Consider the following 23,143-nt stretch of genomic DNA (forward strand, 5'->3'; position numbering starts at 1 on the left):
CATGTCGCCCCCTGCAGGCGGAAAAGGGAATTCATCCCTTTCTCTTCTAGGCAAACTTTTCACCAAAGGTTTCAAGCTCAAAGTTCATAATTCGGTCCAATTTGATCTCAAATGGGCAGGAACAGTGAAATAATATTGTATTAACCAACAAATAACAAAAACACGTTTCCCCTTTGTTTTAGTGGGAAAAAGTACAATTAATGATCTAGTTTACATTTAATGATCATTTCCTTTAGAAAACATTATAAACCTGAATTTTCCTGAGAATAGTACGTTTATTACAACTTACAGATCACAAAGGATCTATAAAATAACACATTTAATCACAGGTATCTGGAACTGGATAAACACAGTATGTGACATTGTTGTTAGACTAATCTGTCAAGATCTAGAAAATGCATTTGTGTTGTAAGCCTGACCACCTGAACTGACTTGCCCCACCATATTAACTAAAGTGGAAGCTATTAAGAAAAAAATATCTCAGATAAAATATATCAGTTGTCTCTCTGCCTTTTAATATATTACACTTAAACATAAAAGTAAATCTTTCTGTGGAAAAATTAAGAATTGCAGTTCAAGGAATTGCAGCGATTATCTTCTGTCATTTTTACATTTGCCAAATTCATCTCACAGGCCTCTTGTGGGACTGTTTTGACCCTTGGGTCCTACGTTTGACACCCCTGATTTGGCTTTCAAATTTACTTCCATTTTCTTCATGTGAGCAAATACAAAATTAATAATTGAAGCTCAAAATGTCATACAATAATAAAAACATAATCAACAAGATGCAGCATTATTTATTTACAGCAGAAACTATACAAACCATTAACCAGCATCGTCAATACTCTGCAAACCAATATAAAAAAGCTGCACCACAAAATCTAAACATGAGACATTTTGTCCAGCATGCAAACGCTTCTATGAAACTGTCAATTGTGTAGATGGAAGCTGATAAAACTTGGACACAACAGCAAATCCAAACAAAAGGCACAAAAGCTGCTCTCCAAATATTCCATCTTTTAGCAGTGAAAGCTGAAATAAGAGCAGAAAGTTCAACATTTATTGGCAAAGAATACATTTCCAAACAGTAAAAATTTATTTGGTTTAAAATGAAGAAACAAACTTATGTTTGATGATATACCTTTAATTTAGGCATATTCTAGTAAATAATAATGATATTTACAATACAAATTATAGGAAACAAAAAGGTCATTTGTGAAACATTCTTCTTTGGCTGTGCTGATAAAGTTACAAACTGCTTATTTACAAGATTATTTCATATCTTACACATGTAGATTGGTTTACTATCACGAGAAAATGCAACACCATCTCTAAATAAATACATTTTTTCTGAAGCATAAACCAATTACATAAAAAAAACACTTCATGACAAACCAAGCTAACTGTAATTCATTCACCAAGTTACTGATGAAAACATGGTAGTGATTGTTTTAGAGATTTTTCTCAGGAATATTCCACGTGGTTGCATTTTCAGTCTTTAATGAAGACATGCAAAAGGATATGTAAAATTTAGATTTCAGCTGCCCTGTGGATCTGTACATCCACCCAAATAGCTTTCATTTCCCTTCATCTGTTATTTATTGCAGGCATATTTCTGCTTGAGTTACAGTGTTGGTGCAGAAGTTTCTGGGTTAAAGTGAGTCAATCAAGATTCAAACCCGAGTGTGCAATACTAAAAATGGGATTGTTCTCCATATTTTAATGCTTGTGAACTAAAAACAGAAAATGGATGACTAAAAAAAAATTGCCATAAATCATTAACATATACTTTGCAACATCCAAAGTGTAACCTACTTTATATACAGACAATATACAGTATCTACTTCAAAAAGCTGTCAAGTGAGAGCAATATTGTAACTTTAAAGGTGTAACATTGTGGGGAAAAAGGCACTTTAGGAACATCTGCAGAATCTCAATCACTTCACTTTTTTATAGTTAAAAAGTGCAATTTCCCCTCACCAAGACAACCCCGATGGTCTTAATCTTTAATTAAGATGTGTCCCTACTCAGCAGCAAGACATCGATACCTGCACAGATACACAGTTAACAGAGCTAACAGGATTATCTGTAGCAACACGTTGTATTACTCTGCATGATTCAACTCCAGAATTGTGCTTTTCTTAGTAACAAAATACAAGTTTAAAACCCCTTAAAACTTCTGTACCCCAGAAGCAAATTTACAACTAAGAAATATTTTACAAAACACCAAAGATGAGCTATTATTCTTAGCTCTGTTCAGATTTATGGTATTCATAATGTTTTAGGTAAACAGCAAACGTATCGAACTGTTCAGCAAATTCTCAACTTTAAATATATAAAATGTTAAAATAATATTAAAATTGCCACTTCAGTCTAGTATACTGTGGATTTAGGAATCTAGATCAAGTTTAACAAAAGAAATGCAACCGTGAAAGATTTATAGTTGTTTCAGAGAATTCAACAGTTTGTCAGTGTTTCATGCAAAGCTCAAACAACCTCTTGTTTTCTCATGAATCTTCATCTTCTGGGGTGGAGTTTTGTCCTTCGTGCAGGAAGGCCTCCTTCTCCGTGGCCATGGGCTCTCCTTTTATCGTGCATGCTGGTGCGTAGGTGTCCGTCCGGTTCAACGCTGCCTCAGCGCTGTTGCGAATCCCGTAGCCGAAATAGATAAAGAAACCTGCAGTTGGCATGGAAATAGCAATGCAAAGACGTCAGCCCCTTTTAAAACAGCATGAATTATAGAAGAAAGAATATTTGATGCTTTTGGCCAAAAAGTACCTATGACCATCCAGACGGTAAAGCGCATCCAAGTTCCTTTATCGAGCTGCATCATCAGGTACACATTAACAAACATGCTAATAATGGGGACAAATGGTAGAAAGGGAACCTGTGGAGAGAGAGGAATATTTTCAGAGCTTGTGGAAAAAGCACTACAGACATGAGGATAAAACTGCAGCAAAATCACTGAAAATCAAGTAAACAAAAACCAAAAACAAACATCAGACGTAAAGTAAACTCTAATGACGAAGTTCACTCACCTTGAAGGCAAGCTTGGCTTTGCTCTGTGGCTGTCTGAACACAATGAATGTGACAAACAGACAAAACACTGCAACCATACAGAGGATAGACACCGACCAGGGTGCCAGCCCTCCATGAACGGCTACAATGCCAAAAACGCACACCATGACACCTGGTGGGAAAAATAAAACACTGTGTGACATGCTGGATCAGCAACCAGGTGAATCATTTAGATACTTTCATCCAGTTGTGGATGTTTTTGGATGAAACTGTGTTTGTGTCTCACCAAGTATACTGGTGCAAATGTTGACAGCCAGCCCAGACAGAGGAGATGGCTCAGTGTTCGAAGGGAAAAGGAGATTCTTGATGGTGAAGTGATCCTCTGGCTGAGGTAGGATGTCAATATTCCCCTCGCTGTAAGACTCGGCTTCATCCTGGGTGTTGGCCATTTCATAGTCGATGCTCAGGTGCTCGGGTTGGTACCTGCAGAGGACAAAAACAATCAGAACCAGACCTGGATTTGCTAAAGCTTCAAGAGACACCAGCTGATTTTTACAGTATTTAAATTTTAAAAATAATATTTAATATTTAATGTATTTAAATATTTTAAAATATTTTGCTCTTTGTGATTGGTTTAAGAAATGTGCCTTTAAAATGTATAATATTTAGATCAGTCTTGCAAAAATAAGGTGAAAAAGGAAAGTACCGAAGGACAAGGACACAGGCAGCCACCAGAGTGTAAGCCAGCAAAGTGCCGATGGACATGAGGTCAACCAGGTCTTTCAAGTCAAACAGGAAAGCCATCACAGCTGCAGGACAGAGAAGAAAACAACACACATCAGCAACAAAGCCAAAATGAGCAAAGTACATTTTTACAATAACAAAGTCAGAAACTATAAATATATGGATCATAATATTTACAACCATGTGTGATTTTGCCACCATCCTCCTTCCACATGGGGGCACTATTGCCTTTGGCCTCATCTCAGCTACCTACCAGACAAAAGCCCTGCCACCATGGTTGAGATGATGGGCGTCTTCCTCTCACTGACACGTGCCAGAAACGAGAAGAGCAGACCATCCCGAGCCATAGCAAAGATAATGCGTGGCAGCGGGAACATGGAGCCAAGGAGACTGAGCCAAGGATGAAGGAAGGAGGAGGCAGAGATTTATAACTTGAAGGAATAGTTTTTAACTCTGGTTTCACACAAGGCCTCAAACATTCTCAGCCCATCGTCTGGATTGGCAGCACCGTTTTTCTCTGCTTGGGATGCAAATCCATTAAAAATTTAGCACTAACTCTGCAGGGCTGTCTTTATGCTGCACGCCGCACTTTGGTTGGGCTCCTGGTATTGAGGTCATGTGTTACCAAGAGTGTTGCAGGATTCTGATCAGAACCCCAGCCAGTTAGTGAGTTTAGGTTGTGAGCTCACCTGCCACTACACCTGATGTTACTGTAGCTGTTAGAGGGGTTTTGGTTCGTGGGCTGATTTTAGCCAAACACTTGAAGAGCAGGCCATCTTCTGCCATGGCCCAGATCACCCTGGGCATTGGGAACATGGAGCCTAGTAGACTAGTACAGGGGAGAAAGAGAAAAACCATGCCATGCAGATGAATACACACAGTTACAAAATATTCTGAGGACAAGGGTCAGGAAAAAATAAATAAATTTTAATAAGTGAGTGCCTCTTATTTCCTAGCATTAGAATTTTTAGTTAAAACCAACCTATATATTTGTCTTTATAACAACACCGTATTAAGACCTTCTATACAAAAGAGTCTGTACACTCAGATTTCAGTTTTATACCAAAACTGCTGAACTAGTATAAGATCTGGGCACTCTGCAGGTTAAATTCTTTATATATGTCAAACTCAAAGTCAAAGTCCCTTTTTAAAAATATTTCCTTTAACTCAAAATACTATATAACCATAAAAAGGTCATCCACCTACTTTCGGCCAAAATACCAACTAAGGCCAAAAATGCTAATTAGCTAAGCACCTAAAATATATAAAAAATGTTTATATTAATCCATCAGTACATTTTTATACACACAACACATGCATAAATATCCACATTATACATTTCAATGCAGGCAAGGGCCCTTTCACACCTAAATGTGCTCAATTTGAACTCAATTACACATGGCAAACTTCCCCCAGACCACTGTCTGCACCTACGTGCAAAATCTAGTACCAACAAAAAAGAGGTAGCCTCAGTCTGATTTACATTATTTAGTGTGAAAACATCTTTTTTTAATCAATGACAGGAGGTTACAGCAGATGGTCATAAAAAATGAAAAGCAAAATGGGTTGCACATGAAGTACTGAAGTATAAATATTCTCAGAGATCACTTAAAAAAATCTGGAGGAAATAAAACTCGTCTACCGCTGCACAGCTGAGGGTATCCTGACGTACCGCTGCAGAGTGGAACTAGGTTTGCACTGCAGAGGAAAAACAGGATCCCCAGCATGCTGCTCAGCCGCCTTCTTCCTCACCTGAGGATATTCACTTTAGCTGTAAATATCTACAGAGACCCCTCACACCCTGTTCACTGCTCATTCAACACCCTCCCCTTAGGCAGGCTTAGGGTCACCAAAACCTGGACAAACCATGATAACAGCTTTTCTTCTAAGAAGTGGACATGCTGCTGAATCTTTAATGTGTAAATAAAAATGATTAGATTTAGTTTTTTATTTATTAATTGAACTTTTGGACTTGTGATACACTTCATCTTATTTTTGGATGGTTAAATTTGCCTAATTCATTTCCAATTTATATAATATGCATTATATAAGCTGACAAGTTCGAGCTGAGCTTTCACCTGCTGGTGTGAAAAGGCCCGAAAACAATGTCTGAAATAAACAATAACCTCTCTTTTTGACAGGCAGATGCAGACCTACTTACCTGGTCGACAAAGCACACAAAGAGCCAATGGACACTGCATAAGTGGCTCCCTCCCAGCCCACATACTTAAAGGCCACTGGAAGAGGGCTGTTCATGTCCAACATGTAGTATGGCATCATCACTGTGAGAGCCGCTGATACGCCAAAGTAGGCCACAAAACAGATGAGGAGAGAGGCCACAATCCCAATAGGAATGGCCCTCTGGGGATTCTTCACTTCTTCTCCTGCACGGAAACATAACTAGGCAAGTCAGAGGATCCTGCTTGTGTGTGAGTTATCAGCTGAATGGATTCGCTCTCACCTGTAGTGGCAATGCAATCAAACCCTACAAAGGCATAGAAACAAGTGGCAGCACCAGAGAGGACGCCAGTCCAACCAAAGGGCATGAAGCCACCTTCACCAAGAGTTTTCTCTTCAGGTAAGACATTGGATATACTGGAGATAAAAAGAACATAAGATTGGCTTATTTTAAATTATAGCATATCGACATGTACAGTACACATTTTTGGGGGGAAAGAAGGGAAAAAAAGTCTTCATTTCACCCACTTAAGACTAGAGTTTGTGGTGGCATTTAGGATCTCCTCAGGGTTCAGACTCCAATTTTTTAGGTTTCCTTTAACCAAACCAGAGATGATCACAAACAACAGCACCAGGACGTTGATGCAGGTGAATACTTTGTTTACCAAGGCTGACTCTTTCACCCCAAACGCAAGCAGCCCTGCAAGCCATTAAAAAGGAGATGCACAATAAAAGGATGTGATATAAAACACGAAAAGGAAATCTAAAGGAAATAGATCAGATTTGTTCCTGACCTGTCAAAGTGAGTATGATGAGGACAGCAAAAACATCTGGATATTCTGCCAGGACTCCTGGTGCATTTATGGCCATATGCTGTCTGCAAAATGCCTCAATGTGCCTTCCAATAAGCTCATCAAAGGTTGCACTCCATGCCCTGGCCACACTTGAAGTTCCTGCACAGAAAAAAGAATGTCTTCATGTAAGTGAACAATATCAGGACAAGCTGCAAGCCATTCCCTTCCCAATTTGAAATAACTCACCTATGACATAAGAAAGAATGAGATTCCAGCCTGTGATGAATGCCCAAAGTTCTCCAACTGTCACATAGCTGTAGAGGTAAGCTGAGCCAGTCTTGGGGACGCGGGCTCCAAACTCGGCGTAGCACAGACCGGCCAGGACAGATGCCAGGGCCGCGATGAGGAATGAGAGGACGATGGCAGGTCCAGAGCTGTCGCGAGCTACAGCACCAGCAAGAACGTAGACGCCAGCGCCCAGCGTACTGCCCACACCGAGGGCCACCAGGTCAAACGTGTTGAGGCACCGGGACAAGCGGGAGTCATCTGAGCTACAGTCCACAACTTTCACCCGCAGGAGCTGCTTCCCAATACCTTTCAATGTTGCCAGAATCATCCTTGCTGGCAAATTACACCAGAAGCTCCACAAAATATACCTGCAATAAACAAAGAGGAATAATGAAGTTAGGGGATTTACTATGCTCCCATAAATGCAAATATTTTATATCTATGGGTTAGAATCCAAACAGCACTAAGAGTCCATTTCAGCTCATTCCCGAGACCATTTAATGGTTCAGACAAAATAGTAATTAATATGCAAATTAAGATGCATGCACAATATATAAATGAATGCAGAATCAATGTAACAAAGTCAGAAGCAACAGACATTTTATATCACGCTAAGAAACATAAACATGATGTGACTGTCACATCAGATCAGAGTTTACTGACAAACAATGCAGTAATAAATTCAGATCTATGGTAAGGTGCAAAATCCAACCCTACAGACAGTACTCACTTCCACCAAACGATACAAAACAAGACCCTCTCACTTCACTGGTAAACTCAGCTGTCCCGTTTTTTTATTTATACTTCCACCAAACTTTGTCCCTCAGAGCCGACAGCTACTATTTAACAGTCAGTTTTAGATGAACGGAAATCAGTTGGGATTTTTACGAGCGCTGGTTTGACATGTGACACAGACGCCTCTTTGTGTACAAACCATTCAGGTGTCAGGCTCACAAATAGAACAGTGACACATCACATGGCTTTAGGGGGCAGCTGTGATGGCAGCAGTTTTCCCACCTGCAAGATCAAGTCAAGAAGGCAATAAAATGAGGAGCTAAATGTGTTCATTTACCCTAACACGAAGAGAGTTTCAATGACTTCCATCAAGTAAATCTTTGACTGAGACATAGGGTGCTTTTTAGGAATAAAAGGAGAATAATGTGTCCTTTCGAAAGATCTAAAATAAAAAGTGAATCTTTACAACACGTTTTTCTTCCAAATGAGACTTTTTGTGTTTGGGTCACATCATGTGTGTCTTGGTCATGTTGATCTTCACAGCTGGGGTCAGATATTTTAGTTGTTTATTTTGATCGACATGTGGAGGCCAAAACAAACACAACAAAAATAAAAAGTAAACACTGGAAAAAAAAACAACAAACAAAAAACTGCAAATGGTATGTCAATGAAAAGTGGGAAGAAAAACCATGACACCAACGACCCTTATGTGCCCCGGGGAGGGGAGGGGGGGGGCGTTAACTGTCACTGGCTCATAACCAACTGCAGAATGTGCATGATGTGACAGACAGAGGCTGAGCTAAAAAAGAAGAGTGGGCAGGACGGTGCCCTGCCCTTCTCTCAGCCAATCACTGAGCTCGACAACTGCTTATGAGTCACATGGGCAAAAGAGTGAATTTGAAATAGCAGTCAGTCACGTGCTTATCAAAGTTGGCCCACACGCGCAATACTTTTGCTCCTTGAAATGACTTTTATATAACTCAGAGTTTGTTTAAACATAGATTCTCTTCATGTAAATTGATTTTTAACTACAATATTTTAAATAACATTCAGTTCATCATTAAGTGACTGTAGCATCTCATATTAATCCATATAAATGATACCTCTATGACCTACAACACCTATAAATCCAGCCATGTCTTGGAGAACCTGTTAATAAAAAAGTTTTTCCTGACATTCTTCAACCTAAACTTGAATAAAGCTACTGACTCCCTTCAAACAGCTTTCTCAACATGAATTTAAAAAGCTGAAAAAAGATGGAGAGCTTATTTAGAGAGCACTGAACTCTCGCTTGGCATGTGAAGGGTATTTAGCAGCGCTACAAAAAGCCCATCTGCCCTTGTGGTGTGTGTCAGTGGGGATGGGAAAACAAAGAGGCATGTGAGGTGATCATAAAACAGATGTATGACACAAGGCAAACAAACTCTCCTTTCCAGTAATTTAGACCTCAGCGATACCTCAAAAGGCCATAAACATTATAGCATTAGAGTTTATAAAGGTCAAACAAAATTATCAAAGCTATTAGAAAAGGAAGGACTTTGAACTGTACAAACCTAAAATACATTATGGCTCAACGTGACGCTTGATCTAAAAATGGGCATTTAAACTGGGGGGGACGCCTTAACTATTGTTGTGCCTGTCAATGTAATCTGCTGGACAACCAATATTCCCTATAGGAATTAATAAATCCCATCACATATTCTTTAGGGGATCCTCTCCCAGGAAAATCCGATTTTTAACAACAGATTTCTGCATTAACTCTTGGACAATGTGGGAAACAGCCACAAACATTGTTGTAGATTGGTCTGACTGAAGGTGATACAAAAACAAAGAATTCTTAGATCATCAAGAAGTGGTGGCTTGAAGAATAAGTATGTCTAAAGGCCCATTTATGCTCAACGCAGAAGACGGATATAAAGAAGATGGACGGTTTAATTCGTTTTCTGTGACGGTTATGAGCATAATTTGGTCTGTTTTTAGTGAGCTTAGCTATCCGTCGATTGATGCAGAAAACAGAGCAATACCACCGCAAACCACAGGGGGCAGTGCTGAGCAGAATAGCTGACATACGACCAGCGAAAGAAACAAACCAGAGGAGAAGAAGAGAATTAGAAAGAGAACAAAAAAGCAAACAAAGACAAGCACAACTGTCGAAATTCTGCAAGCTTTTGAAAAAAAAGACTATATGTGAGTGTTTAGGGCATGGTGAGTGCAGGAGTAAACTCTGAACCTAGCACTGCCCACTAGTGGAGGAACTGACTTAAACATGGCAACGCAATGAACCAACTATTTGGATCATTCACATTTTTTCTAGAAAACAAACTATAATTTAAAGGACTAAAAAGTCATTTTAGAAATAGAAAAAAGGATATATACTGCAAACTGGATCATTTTTTATGAAATAATTTAGTTTATTCTTTATTATTAACATTGGTTATTAAGAATTTAGAGATAGATTTAAGAACACATGAAGCTGTTGGCAACTTAGTCAACAATGTACAATTATGTTGTGCTACTATATTAAATCTGCATCAATCGGTTAGTTTTTATAAAGTGAAATTGCCTTCCTACTCTGCTCAAAGTGACATTAAAAATCACATTTTTATTTGCTGCTATATCTTAAATATGTTAAGACCAAATAATAATGTGTATTTGTTTATAAGTGTCACAGTGTCTATAGTGTTCCTTCTGCAATAAATACTAAAAACAATTCATTTCACATTTTTGGCAGGTGGCCACACTGCTACAGTAATTAAAATGCTAAATTACTTTCTAAAATCAATTTGCATATATTCTGCCTCATTGCTTAGCATGTCAAAAACATGGATCTGTGTAGCAGCTAATGATGTAATAAAAGGCAATAAAGTAATAACTTTTGCCATTTTAAATGTAATAAAGCCAATAATGGGTTAACTTGCCAAAAATGTAATTATACCTATTTTTTTAAGTGCAAACTATACAAATTTGCCAAAAAAGAAATCTGGTATTTCTGAGAAACGCAGTCTTATTTGAATATTTTTATATTATCATCTATAGTTTTCAAAGGATTGTTTTCATGTTAAGCTTATAACTTATAGTATAATTCTCTATTACATTACTGGTTTCTACAACATCTTAATGTTCTGAGTTTTTCTGCATAAATTGTTCATTTCTCAACTGAACTTTTCTGAATGGAGCAACAAAAACACTGATTATTGCAGATTTCCAAAATGTCCATTTATTCCCAAGTCCTACAGATTAAATCTGACTCCCAAAACCTTTTTTACATAAATCTAAAGCTACTTATCAGTGATTATAGTACCGAAGCTGCCAATGATTATAACAGTACATGTAAATTCTCTATGTGACACAAATGCATTATTTTGTGTCCAACAACACATTTTCTGGACAGTTATCTTGTCAAAGCCAGACAGGATGTTGTATCTTGTCATTAAAGTGACTCTGTAATGCATAAATTAAAAAGTTGTAAATACAACCACAAGTCAGCTTTATAATTAACCCTCAAAACTCGTATTTTATATTTATGAAGATGTTTTCTGCAGCAGAAATAAACACAGAAGCACCATCATAATATAGAGACTTGCTAGATGGAGTAACAAACTTCAAATTGCATGTGCACAAATGTTAAGTTGGTTTGGAAAAAATATTCACTTCATTTGTTTTGTTTTGTCCTGTGAATTTTCTGGAAGATAGACGACTAACACAGAAAATGACTGAAACCTAGATGTGAAAATAATTAATTTTGTTATAGAAAAAAAATCTAATTCAAATATTAACTCTTCATAAAATGAGACTTCAGCTATTTAAATTACACGTAAAGTATTATGTGTATAATTATTTCACTATGCACTTTGTTTTTAAATAATTTTAGACTGAGCACTTATCGCATCTGTTGTAATTAGCTGCTTATATCTCATACCTTTTAAGTCCATATATGTCCTATGTTTTATGTGATGTAACTGAATGTGAATGCGTCTGCTGCAAAACAAACTGCCCTCTCAGCACACAAATCAATGAGGTAAAAAGTGAAAAAAAGTGAAAACGCGAATGTGTGTATCTTTTAAAATGATTCGTTTCAATAGAAAGTTTTCATTTTTATTTTAAAAGTCCATAAAGTAAGTAATGGTCTGACCTTTTAATTCATATCTGACATACTTATTGTTTACAGCCTGAACATGCCATCAGGTCATCAAATGTGAACCATTAAAGTGTAACTACACCCCCAATGTTTTGCATAACTCCACCCACTGCCAAATACTAAAAAATATCAGAAACTGCAAGGGTTGAGGTGGGAGGTGTGGCGTGATCAGGGGGCAGAGGGTGGGCGGGTTGGGATGCACAGGCAGAAATGATTGACAGACTCATCTATCTAGTGGCTCAGCAGCCAATTAAAATTTTCTTGTGACATAGAGAAGCACCAGAATACTGTGTTGTTTACAGCTCAAAATACCCATTTTAGGTTGCACTACCCTTTAAGATTTACCTAGAGTCAAACTACCAGCTGAGTTGAAATCAAACACAACAGCTCACAGTAAATGATGTGTCTGTTAACTTCTTTTATAGCACTTGATTCTTCTAGTTAGTTACATCTTCTGTTTTATATGCTACTTCTTAAATTCATTTTTATTTATTGTGATAAGTAAGATGTTCATGGATGAATTATCGACTCAAAGAAAGCATTTTAACTGTGTTTTAACTATTCTCAGTTATTTACGTTCACCCGTACACCTGCATTTATTTATTTATTTTTTTTACACTGTAAAACTTACACAGTTAATTTATGTGTGATGAAATGTGTCTCATAAATGAAAGTGACATTGTTATGGGCATTGTTTCCACAGGCAATGTTTCCGTGCTGGGCTGTGATTGGATATGCAGGATTGTGGCCTGACACAGAATTAATAGGATAGTAAAACCCATGAAGACCAGCGGGTGATTGATATGAACAGCTCTGACACATGAATACTGAGTAAAAGGATGAAGCAGATTAATAACATTAAAATGCACATGAGTATCTCTGATTTTTTCTATTATAAAACGGTTTGAAAATATGAATCTTCCTGAATTGTTGGGCATAAACACATGGATATGTTTTTCCTTGCTTTCTTTTTTTATCCAGAAAGGATCTTTTTCAACAATGCAATTGATATTCTGATCCTGTTGCACAATCATTCTGCTTAAAATAAAAATCTAAATTTGATAATAATCATTTGTTGCATTAATAAAAATCACACATTTAAAATGTTTTAGTTTTGAAAATCATAAAAACACCCCCCAAAAAACCCAGTAATTAGACATAATTCAGATATATTTATAGTTTAACTGTTAACAAAACATTGTTACAGTTCAAAATGTACTAAATACGGTTTTATTACAATTTTACCAAACCCAACTAGACCTCATAGTTTGCAATGAGCTGGTAAACTGATTCAAAGTGAGCACAAAGTTTCATCCGTGCACAGTTTGGGTTCATGTGAGTTCACCCGGACAGCAGGAAACGTCGCTCCTATAAAAGGAAACGTTTCTCTTGTTGCAATGGTCAGTCTTTAAAAAGTGTAAACATTCACAAAACTATTTCTCACAAAACCTTCTCCTAAACAGTAGATTATCATATGTTTGCACCACATTTGACGAAGTTAAGTTTTCTAACATGCACAGTAAAATATTCGTAGCGTGTCTGAGATGCCTTCAGGTTGCATCAGCCAGATACTTCTTTCGCCCTCACGGTCCATGTGGGCTGCCTCCTCATGAACGACAACAGAGCACCAGTGACTGAGAGGAAGCCACACTGTTTCCATGCAATATATTCATTTAGAAACTCTTACTTAATGAGAAATGACTCACAAACGACGGACTCGCTTCAAAGTATTTCCCCCCTTTCTGAAACTTCTGACGAGATGACTCTGTGGGAAGTACACGTGCACGTACGAGCGAGCAAAACTCAAAAAGACAGTAGGAAGAAGTCCGTCCACCCGCCCGTCCAGCTGTCTGTGGCTCCACCCAGTGAGCTGCACGTGCAACTCATCACCGCTTGGTGGCGCTCTTTACAAGCAATTTATCTTTAATTTCTTCCTGCGGATCCCTTATTTATCCAGATGAGATCAGATCAGAGCGAGAAGGAAACGATCCTTTAGCCCGTCAGTATGCGCATGTCTTCATCTATCCCCGCTGCTCTTTCTTTCATCATTACACGCAAAGATTCACATCAGGGGGTGATGATCATAGGTTGTTTGTAAAGTTGTGAAAGTTTATTTATTTATTTATTTTCTTTCTTTTTTTGGGAGGGTGGGGTGGGATAGGATGGGAGTTATCTTGCCTCACGAATAACCCATATTTGCGTTAGGATTTGTGTGTATATAAAAAATAATAATACGTTGTAGGATTCAGTACAAAAGCCCCTCCAATGAAACCCCCCCACCAGAGATTCATTCCACCATAGCAGTAAATCTGCATGAAACAGGCAGTGGAGGATGTTGAGGTCTGTTTGGTTCTCATATTGCCTCATGATCATCCTCATCCTCTGCTTTGACTTTAAGTACAACATGTATCAAAGCTCTAAGACGTAATTTGTTAGAGAAGTGCTTAACACTGCCTTATCTGACATTTGTGGATTTATGGTGGACTGCTGCTCACCCTGTGGGCCAATTTTGGCTTGCCTTGATAAATGGAAATAGGTGGTCTTGGGTGTATTTTGAAGTAATGCAGTTTCAGTAGAAGTTGGAGAAGTACTTCAAAAGAAATACTAAAGCAGATATTGCTGCATGAAATGATTTTAACCTCTTTGATAAATTTGACCCCCCTGAATTTTGCATTAATACAGCTTCTTACTACAGGCCAGTGTTTCCCAACTCTGGTTACCGAGTGATTAACACTGACATTGTACTTTCATGGTATTTAGTGGAGACTTTAAGGATTGTAGATACCAGGAAAATGCACTTATCCACTGTTGTGATTCTTCAGATTATGAGAGGTCCATCATCATTAACATAATATTTTAACCTCAGGTATATATATATATATATATATATATATATATATATATATATATATATATATATATATATATAGGGCTGGGCGATATGGTCTAAAAATAAAATCTCAGATTTTTTATAACCAAATCCTATTTCCGATTTTAATTGATTTTTTTTCTTTTCTTTTACAAAAACATAAATAATATATATATATATATATATATATATATATGTCACCATTTGATAGGAGTTTGATGATACTGGTATCTTTGACATCTTTAGTATTTCAGCAAAGGAAATGGTTTGATCACACCCTCAGACATGCTGACAGGAGACACACAGCAAGCCTCTGTGGTGAGGAGAAAGACAGGAGCTCCATTAACTCCAGTTTGTGCCTGTTGTGTGTTCCAGTTGTATTGGAGTCACAGAATTGAGTGTCCTTTTTTCTAAAAATAAACATCTATTGATATTTGTGGGGGTTTTTTTTTGGGGGGGGGGGGGGGTGTCTTCAAAGGCTCCTTTAAATATCTACACAAGAAAAAAACAGATGTTCTGCATAACAAAGAACATTTTTGACCCATATTCATGTGCAGTTTCCTAATCAAAAAAGAAAACAAAGAAAGAAATATAATTAGGGAGTAATCATACCCGTGATAAGTCATTTATGCAACAAAATCTACAAACAGGAACAGGAAACATGCTCAAGAGTTAAAAATCAGTTTAAGATATTTTAGAGTTACCATTATGTTTATGCTCAGATTCTTTGTTTCATTCCATATATGAAATATCTACTATATTCCTTATAATGGACGTTAATGTAACACTTTGTCATCTTTGTATGAATCACTCATTTTTTGCTGCTCTCTCTCTTTAAGACCAACCTCTTGAGAGGTCCAGTCTGCCCTGATAACGGCAAGCAGCCCAGTCACCAGGAATATACACAAACATTATATAACATGGCCCAAATGACAAATTATATGAATGCCTCAGAGCCAAAACAGCCTAACATGTGTAGCACTATTAGTAAGGAATGTGCTGGTTTATCATATCAGTTTGAAAAACACTAGACCATGTTATTTTCCTAAATCCACTTTATCTCCTAACTTAATTCATTTCCCAACCTTTGCTGGCTATTCAATTTTTTAAACTAACCAAGTGGCTGTGGTACATATATATAGTATAAGACAAGTTAACAAAGGGGAAATACAACAGGACTTATTACAGTGTAAAACTGACAACGAAGGTAATTTTGGAGAATAGGAAAAACTTCCCAATGGGTGCTTGTTTATTGGTTAATAGGCTGACTGACCATAGTGAGTAAAAAGCTGGTTGAGAATGCATCGAAGATGAATGAATGAATTAAGCTGTTTCCTAATAACATTAGGTTTTTACATGTCCTGTATGTATAAAATGTGCTATATAAATACAATTGCCAATTGCCATGTGTTTGTCATGTAAAAAAGCAAAATAGATAAAAAGAGAAGCAGTAATAACCATTGTTGGGAACTGGAGTTGTGTCATTTAATTATGTGTCAGTCAACTTGTCATTCACTGTTAAACCAGTTGAATTGTATGGCCACCTGGCAGACATTATGCAAATGTACTGGTAGGTAGCATGGACAAGGAAAAAAAAAGAACATCTTAAACAAACAAGGTATTCCAGGCAGCTCAGGAGTAAGGACTGTTAGGAGTTTATAACTGAGCAAACCTTTAACATGCACACAAAAAGGCCATATACGGTAACAGTGTGAAACGTAATTTCTGACTTTTCAATGTGAATGTAATGGGATAACAAGACCAGAAAATTGGAGCTACTCTAAGATCATACTGTACATGGTAATTATTCATTTTTTACACAGCTGTGTTCCTAAAATAGCTCTAAAATTCCAGAAGTAATTAAAACTTTGATAACTCCGAATGTCTCAAGAAATGAAACCTTTTGACTATATGCATGTTAAACAAGGCTGAAATGAAGGTGCACACTGTTTTACCCTTCTAGAAAAATTGACTGACCTGTCTAATTGGATTAAGGTTGCTCCCTGTTGTATAATAGTTGTTCAGACCTGCAGGATATTACTCCTGAAAACATGTTCTCTTTTTTCAACATTAGTTTTATTGCTGTTTGTCATATTTAGAAGTTGAAAGAAATTCAAATGCTAAAAGATTAACTTAACAATTAAAAAGCAAATATGCAGATTAATTTTCCTTGCAGAAAAATTCCTCACTGGTAGTTCTTAATGTATGTGCGTACAGCAGTCCCTTAACTGCGGGAAACATACTCATGCTAACATTTAATCAAACCTGACCGACAAAGATTTGGCATGATGGCATTTCAGCATTCTCTGTAGGGAGTAGATGCTGTTTAAGCAGGTTTTTCATGTACTGGATTTTCCCTGCTGCTTGGACTCTTTTATCGTGCAATAAATGGAAAGTTATTGGACAACACACAAGGAGTAGACCCTATTTAATGCTGCACTCAATGACATCTGCCATTGCAGGAGTAATGCATTAGAGCAGCAGCAATGTGCACAGTGAAAACCCATCCCGGCTGGTGCAGTCTCACCGGTCAGGCTCTGAAAGCATCCTCTCTGTGCATGTCATACCCCCAAGTTTTAACAATGACATTTCCTTTTAAGTATTCATATTAATGTAAGCAAATTTAAAAAAGCAAGATGACAGTGTTACAACACAGAGTGCACACTTCAGGATTACTTGTGAGCTCTTTTCAACAACTGTACTGCAAACTGCATATTATAGTATGCATATTTCATAGCAGTCATACCTACAAGGGATGTACTCAGTAACATGAACACCTATAAAATTTATTGTTTCAGAGAGGTTTGTATGTAAGTAAGCACTCAGAGTATAGTTTGTGATGTAACTTTGCAGTACATTTGAAACATTTTCTTCTGACATTGTTTCACTTATTTTCCATCAGAATTAATCTTGTTTAAAGAAAAATACATTTACCGCAGTTGTGGATGCAAACTGCAGTTTGACAGGTTGGCAGCTGGATAAAACAAAAAGATATGAGATGGTAATTAGAGTTTTCTGCAACAGCCTTTATCAGATGCTCAATAGTAAAGAGATGGAAAAGCTGTGTGAGACATGTGACACAGCTTAAAAACAAGCAGCAGCTGCCCAGGAGAGAGGGAGCTGCAGGGTATGAGCCAACAGCTGAAGTTCCAGATAAAAGAAAAGAAAAGAAAAAAAAAAACTCAAATCAAACCTCTAGAGATAGTTCTAAAATAAATAAAAAAATAATCAACTCTGTTAAATAGCCCCAACTAAAGCTATATTGTGATCTTCCCAGACTACAGTACTTTATATGATACAGTTGTTATTTAGACGCTTGCATCAATGCCACTGCAAAGAAGGCATAATCTGGGGTAAGTAGCACAAACTGCAAACGTCTGTGAAATTGAAATATTATAGTCTGATGACTTGTCTTTCATCCCCCTTACATCATGTTGTGGGAATCGCTGAGGTGATCGCTCCGTGTAGTCATGTAACAGCATTTCACAGTTCCTTTATATTCTGTGGTGCAGAGTGCAATGCAAAATCCCTCTTTTGTCATCTCAAAGATTTCAGGGCTGTCCTGCTTAAAGTCACATGCAAAATCCTACTACACTGACACAAACAAAGGACCCGTCTATGATGGCATAAAGCTGCTTGTAAAACCTCCCTCACTGCTACACTGTTTACAGCCTCCTCGTTCTATTATTCTCTATCCTTTGCATTTTCTCAGGGCAAAGATGTAAAGAATGGGCTTAATATATTTACAGAGTGCATTTTAAAATTCTGGTTTTAACGTATAGAGCTGTAAATAACCAAGCACCAGGGTGTATATCAGTGACCTTTTGGAGATTTACGTTTCCAGCAGATCCCTGAGATCCCACGAGCAAAACTCATTATTGGAAGCAGAGCTTGGTGACAGTAACATCACTATGTACATTGGAGGGTGCTGAAGCCCCCACACTCTCCCTGAAGGGTGCAGAGACAGAATCAGTAGTCAGACAGCACAGTCAGTTCATCCACATTCCTGTGGCTTCACAAACACTGATTTATTATTGTTAGTAGTAATGACACACAAATTCTGAAACAGATACAGTGTCAAACATCACAGTTTTCTCTAAGAATAAATGCAAGTCCATTCATTGTGGCTGTAGTAAGAAGACAATGACATTGGGTCAGATGAGGGGTGATCAAACACTAATTTATATACACAACCTTGTTGCTTATGACATTTGCAAAGTGATCCTCTATGTGTTATTGAAGAGGTGGAGAAAGGTATTTTAAGCAGAAGAAATTACATGTTCATACTTTTGACTAAAGAGAACGGTGGTCTTGAATATAAATGTGTTTTCTTCAGCTGCAGGGAAAGGAGATCAAAAGCAACCATATGCTACAATACACAGCTTAAATGACAGTCTGCACTAGTGCAGTAGGTGTGGATGACAGTACCCTTTGTGCTAAATCAAGGAATTTGCTTTTGTTTGGACTGCTCTTCTTTCATTTCCATCCATGGTGCTTTGATAAAACATACAGAGGGTGCCTAAAATTGTCCAAAACACATCTATTTACATAGCAGCGAGGGACTTTTAAGAGGATGAAACACACAAGTGCATAAAGGGTGTAAAAAGATCAGCTTCCGCAGTCATTTGTGGAACATGCTTTTTTTGTGACGTTTTGGGATCGTGGGTTCAAGTGTCAACAGACATCAGCGATGCTTCTCGCCTCGCCTTAATCAATAACCTTCTCCTGTAACAGTAGAGCAGCTGCACTTTGAGATGTTCAATCATCAAGTGTGTGGAGGCATAAGCCACAGAAGTCAGCGCTAATTGAAAGAGGCACATGTCACTCTGTGAATTTAGGGTGTTTCTATGTTTTCCTGATATGATCCCAGGGGAATGTGACAGTTCATAATGAGCACAGTGCACACAAATCACAATATGTTAAAGCAGCAAAGGGTGTGAGTCATACTTGTGATCATCAGTATCAACTTCTTCTAGCAGAATTTAGTTTCATAAGTTGAGTAAAATTCATGGATTGCACTATTTAATGTGATTTGCATGACTTAAAGACATGAGAAAATGGGGTAAGTCTGCTCAAATGGTTTCTTTTTTCATGTTATGCAACAAACTAAGACAAAACGAGGTGATTTATTTCACTGTTTTAGCTGCAAATTATTGGTTTAATACCTGAGTCAACTGCATAAATTCAAACATAACAATTTTAGAAACTCATGACATGATAATTGAAAGTAGTTTATTACTTTATTCTTATACATCTCTCACAGTGCAAAGGAACAAAGACGGATCACCAGAGATTAAACACCTGTACATTTGGATTTTCAAGTTCTCGTGATACTGCAAGTTTCTTCACGTTGATTCACAGATTAAATAAACCAAAAAAACTGCATGTCAACACACTGGTTATCCTTAAACATTTTTATTTGCTTGTGTAATGTGAAGCAACGAATGTCACCCGTTTAGCTTCCCTTTGCCACAGTTACCAGACATGTTTTTTCAGATGACGTGCCAAATGCAACCGAGCCTATAAATGGCTGCTGGCTAGAGGCGGATGGACTCGGCAGGGTTTTTGAGTTTTAGCGTCTAGCTGCTGGTTAGGTTGGACGCTTCCCAAATGGACCAATCTGAAGTAAATGGCATTACACAGTGTCTGGGGTTGCAGATGGTATTTGAAGGCACACAAGCTTAAAATTATTTTTTTTTCTTTTTCTTTTTTTTTTCTCCACTCCTCCATTTTGGAAAAAGGCTTGGACACAAAGAGTGGGTTTGGCTGGTGCACAAGGTTGACACTTTAAGATGAAGGTGATTGTTAACACTCAGTTTGAGTTTGGAATCCGTTCTCAATCCTGGTCTCTGTGGAGACAATCATCCTCTAATAACAGTAATCTATCTCCTCGTTGGCCAGGACAATAGCTGTTCTGCAGGGGATGTAGACCTGAGATGGAAAGAGAAGGAGAAAAAGAAAGAAAAGTGAGACAATTCATGATTAATGATGTTAACAAGATCACCAATTTTGCAGATTGCTGAATCCTCAGGTTGATCCTTTTTAGTAAGAAGTGAGATGTGCAGACACTTGACGATGCCTTATGCTTAGGTATTGTCGATACTCAAAGTCAAGGTCAACATGTCAGTTATTCAAAGAGAAAGAAGAGGCTGTGAGATGTATTTACCGGGATATTCACATATGTGAGCAGAGAAGTAACTCTTAACTGGAGGAAACCAAGAGTCTTCATCAAAGGCAAGGTTACAGAAGTATAATCAGAATGTGACAGTGCTGCAGCTACATAAAGACCTCTGGGTGGCATTGAAGTCAGCATAGTGTGTGTCTTAAACTACTTAAACCTGTGCCAATGAGCTGATCCCATTAGATTTGATGCATCTTGATGTTTTAGGTCCTGTAAATTCCTTAATCCGTTAGAAAATTCATATAACAAATACACTCCTCGCATTCAAGTGAGCGATCCCCAAATGAGCAATCTGAAAAGAGGGCACTCTGCCTTGCTTGATTTTAATTGATAAACTTGCAAATCGATGTGATAAATGTGCCTCATCATGTCTAAATATTGGCCGAGCATCAACAGCTAATATCTGCTACTGTGAAGATCCAACCTGCCACTGGGCATAAGCTAATCTAAAAACAGACTTTTGTAGACTGAAGGGAAAACATGTTATTTAAATGGGAGAAAAAACAAAGTCTGTAAATGTCAGATTAATTATACAGTACAATGAATCATCTTAGGGAGGGCATCATTTTCAAGAGGAGTAGCTAATAAAAACTCTGATCAATCCTTTTGATATTCACGGTGTCATTTGGAGGCAATAAGCCACCATGTATTAGTCACTTTAGATTTCCACCAAAGGAAAAGCCAGATAGACATAAAAAGATGCTAGATTTCCCCAAGAGAAAACCTTAAAAAAAAAAAAAGTGAGCAAAGCTGTAAACAGTTCAATCACCCCCTGAACTCTTCCAGCCGCCCCTCGGCATCAGTGGATCTGAGCTCACAGTGGAAGTGTTTCTTTGGCAACAGTTTGTCATTGAGGGAGTCAAGCAGCCCGCTGCTGAAACACTGACACAGACATCGGTGCCTAATTAAACAGTCACAGTGGGAGAGTCTCCACGCAGAAGCTCTGCAGAGGGAAGGACAGTCACAATGAATCACTGCACCTGTTTAGACAAAAGCTGCCACTGCGCCTAACTTGGAAAATGTTAACAGCTTTTATTTCCACCAAACAGATAGCGTGACCAAGAGTGATGATTTCTAAATGAAACTGTGAAGACAGAGCAGCAGATACAACAAAGCGTGGGTGCAGCAATCAGTGGAAGAAATTCTAATTAACATATTATTTCAAACAGCTAGGATAAATACACACTTGGCATACCGCAGCAAATCTGTCTAAGAAAAAAAAAAGCATTGGACATTTGCCTGCACTTATACTTAATTTAGAAACTTCATCTGACACAAGACCAAATCTCCTTACAAAAAACTATTTTAGAAGAGTTGATTAGTCTTCCTAAAAGGCAGGAAAATTCATGTGCAAATGCAGATAGTTGAAAATGTATCAGCATAACCCACTGACTGCTGCAGGTCATCACGGCGGCTGATTAACATGCCTGTGAACAAGAAATCCTAACACATTATTGCATGTGTACCTCTTAAGACAGGAGGGTTATTCACAGCTAAAACCAATAATAACAGCTTGGTTATACAGTCTGATCGGTAAACTTGACACATTTACTTATTCACATTAGATCAAAGTTACACTGTACTAATGATACCAATCTGATGCTTAAATTGGTATTCTAAGTAAACTGCGATACATTGATGTCAGTAGAATGAGTCTTTTTATTCAAACACAAAAAGTAGAAATTTATATGTGGTGGATTATTTCTTTGCTGTAAGAGTTTTGTTGAAAAACCTGTATATTTCTCTTTTAAATAGAGCCACATTTGTAAGGACAATGATTTGTGGTATGAGCAGCAGAGCTGAGTATGTGGGACGTACCCATGAGAAACTCACCAAATCTTCTCTGCCAATGCTAAACGGCTTATTCTGCTGTTGACTCTTGTTTGGTGTTGCTTATTAGATTGGATGATTGAAGTTTGAAGAAACGAGACGTGTTAGCAATTTAACAGTGTCCTCATTTAACAAACAGGGGCCTCAGTAGCATGTGGAAGGACCATACACAGCCACAACAGCGTGGCATCTCCTGGCACTGGAAAAACAAGGCTCGTCATTATTAGAGGCAATCTCAGCACAGAGAGATACAGAGATAAGATACTGCAACCAGCAGCAATCCCATTTTTCTACAGTTTGGGACCGAACTCTAAGGTAACAATGCTAGCCCCCACAGAACAGGGTTTATGAGAGACTACCTCCAGAAT

At 37.8% G+C, this 23,143-nt stretch overlaps 2 protein-coding genes across 4 annotated transcripts in view; both read right to left on the bottom strand.

The window, feature by feature from the left end:
* Window positions 1-834: 834 nt before the first annotated feature.
* On the bottom strand, window positions 835-13,712 carry LOC121646525 (high affinity cationic amino acid transporter 1-like). 3 transcript variants are annotated; one of them, XM_041995555.1, is made up of 12 exons: window positions 13,583-13,712; window positions 6,981-7,390; window positions 6,735-6,893; window positions 6,469-6,640; window positions 6,224-6,357; window positions 5,924-6,146; window positions 4,452-4,591; window positions 3,725-3,827; window positions 3,305-3,501; window positions 3,039-3,190; window positions 2,779-2,887; window positions 835-2,677 (listed from the first exon to the last, which is right to left on the bottom strand). In XM_041995555.1, exons 2-12 carry the CDS (start codon window positions 7,348-7,350, stop codon window positions 2,508-2,510), a joined length of 1,929 nt encoding a protein of 642 aa, XP_041851489.1. In that variant the 5' UTR covers window positions 7,351-7,390; window positions 13,583-13,712; the 3' UTR covers window positions 835-2,507. The 3 variants fall into 3 exon arrangements, with proteins under 3 accessions (XP_041851489.1, XP_041851490.1, XP_041851492.1); XM_041995556.1 differs by having other exon boundaries at window positions 13,602-13,711; XM_041995558.1 differs by lacking the exon at window positions 13,583-13,712 and adding an exon at window positions 7,753-7,840.
* A 5,041-nt stretch (window positions 13,713-18,753) lies between these two features.
* The window catches only part of gbe1b (glucan (1,4-alpha-), branching enzyme 1b), a 75,679-nt gene continuing 71,289 nt past the window's right edge, over window positions 18,754-23,143 (bottom strand). The window contains exon 16 of the mRNA XM_041995554.1: window positions 18,754-20,695. Coding sequence (XP_041851488.1) covers window positions 20,633-20,695 — 63 coding nt within the window. The 3' untranslated portion in view covers window positions 18,754-20,632. The remainder of the gene's footprint in view (window positions 20,696-23,143) is intronic.

Source organism: Melanotaenia boesemani, chromosome 9 (assembly GCF_017639745.1).
Source record: "Melanotaenia boesemani isolate fMelBoe1 chromosome 9, fMelBoe1.pri, whole genome shotgun sequence".
Taxonomy (NCBI): domain Eukaryota; kingdom Metazoa; phylum Chordata; class Actinopteri; order Atheriniformes; family Melanotaeniidae; genus Melanotaenia; species Melanotaenia boesemani.

What these genes read in the sequence shown, in the direction of transcription:
- LOC121646525 (XM_041995555.1), bottom strand. Translation starts at nt 7,350, where the DNA reads ATGATTCTGGCAACATTGAAAGGTATTGGGAAGCAGCTCCTGCGGGTG. An exon ending in CATTCTTTCTTATGTCATAG is followed by an intron (nt 6,894 to 6,980) that starts GTGAGTTATTTC and finishes TTTTCTGTGCAG; the next exon opens with GAACTTCAAGTGTGGCCAGG. An exon ending in TGATTGCATTGCCACTACAG is followed by an intron (nt 6,147 to 6,223) that starts GTGAGAGCGAAT and finishes GTTTCCGTGCAG; the next exon opens with GAGAAGAAGTGAAGAATCCC.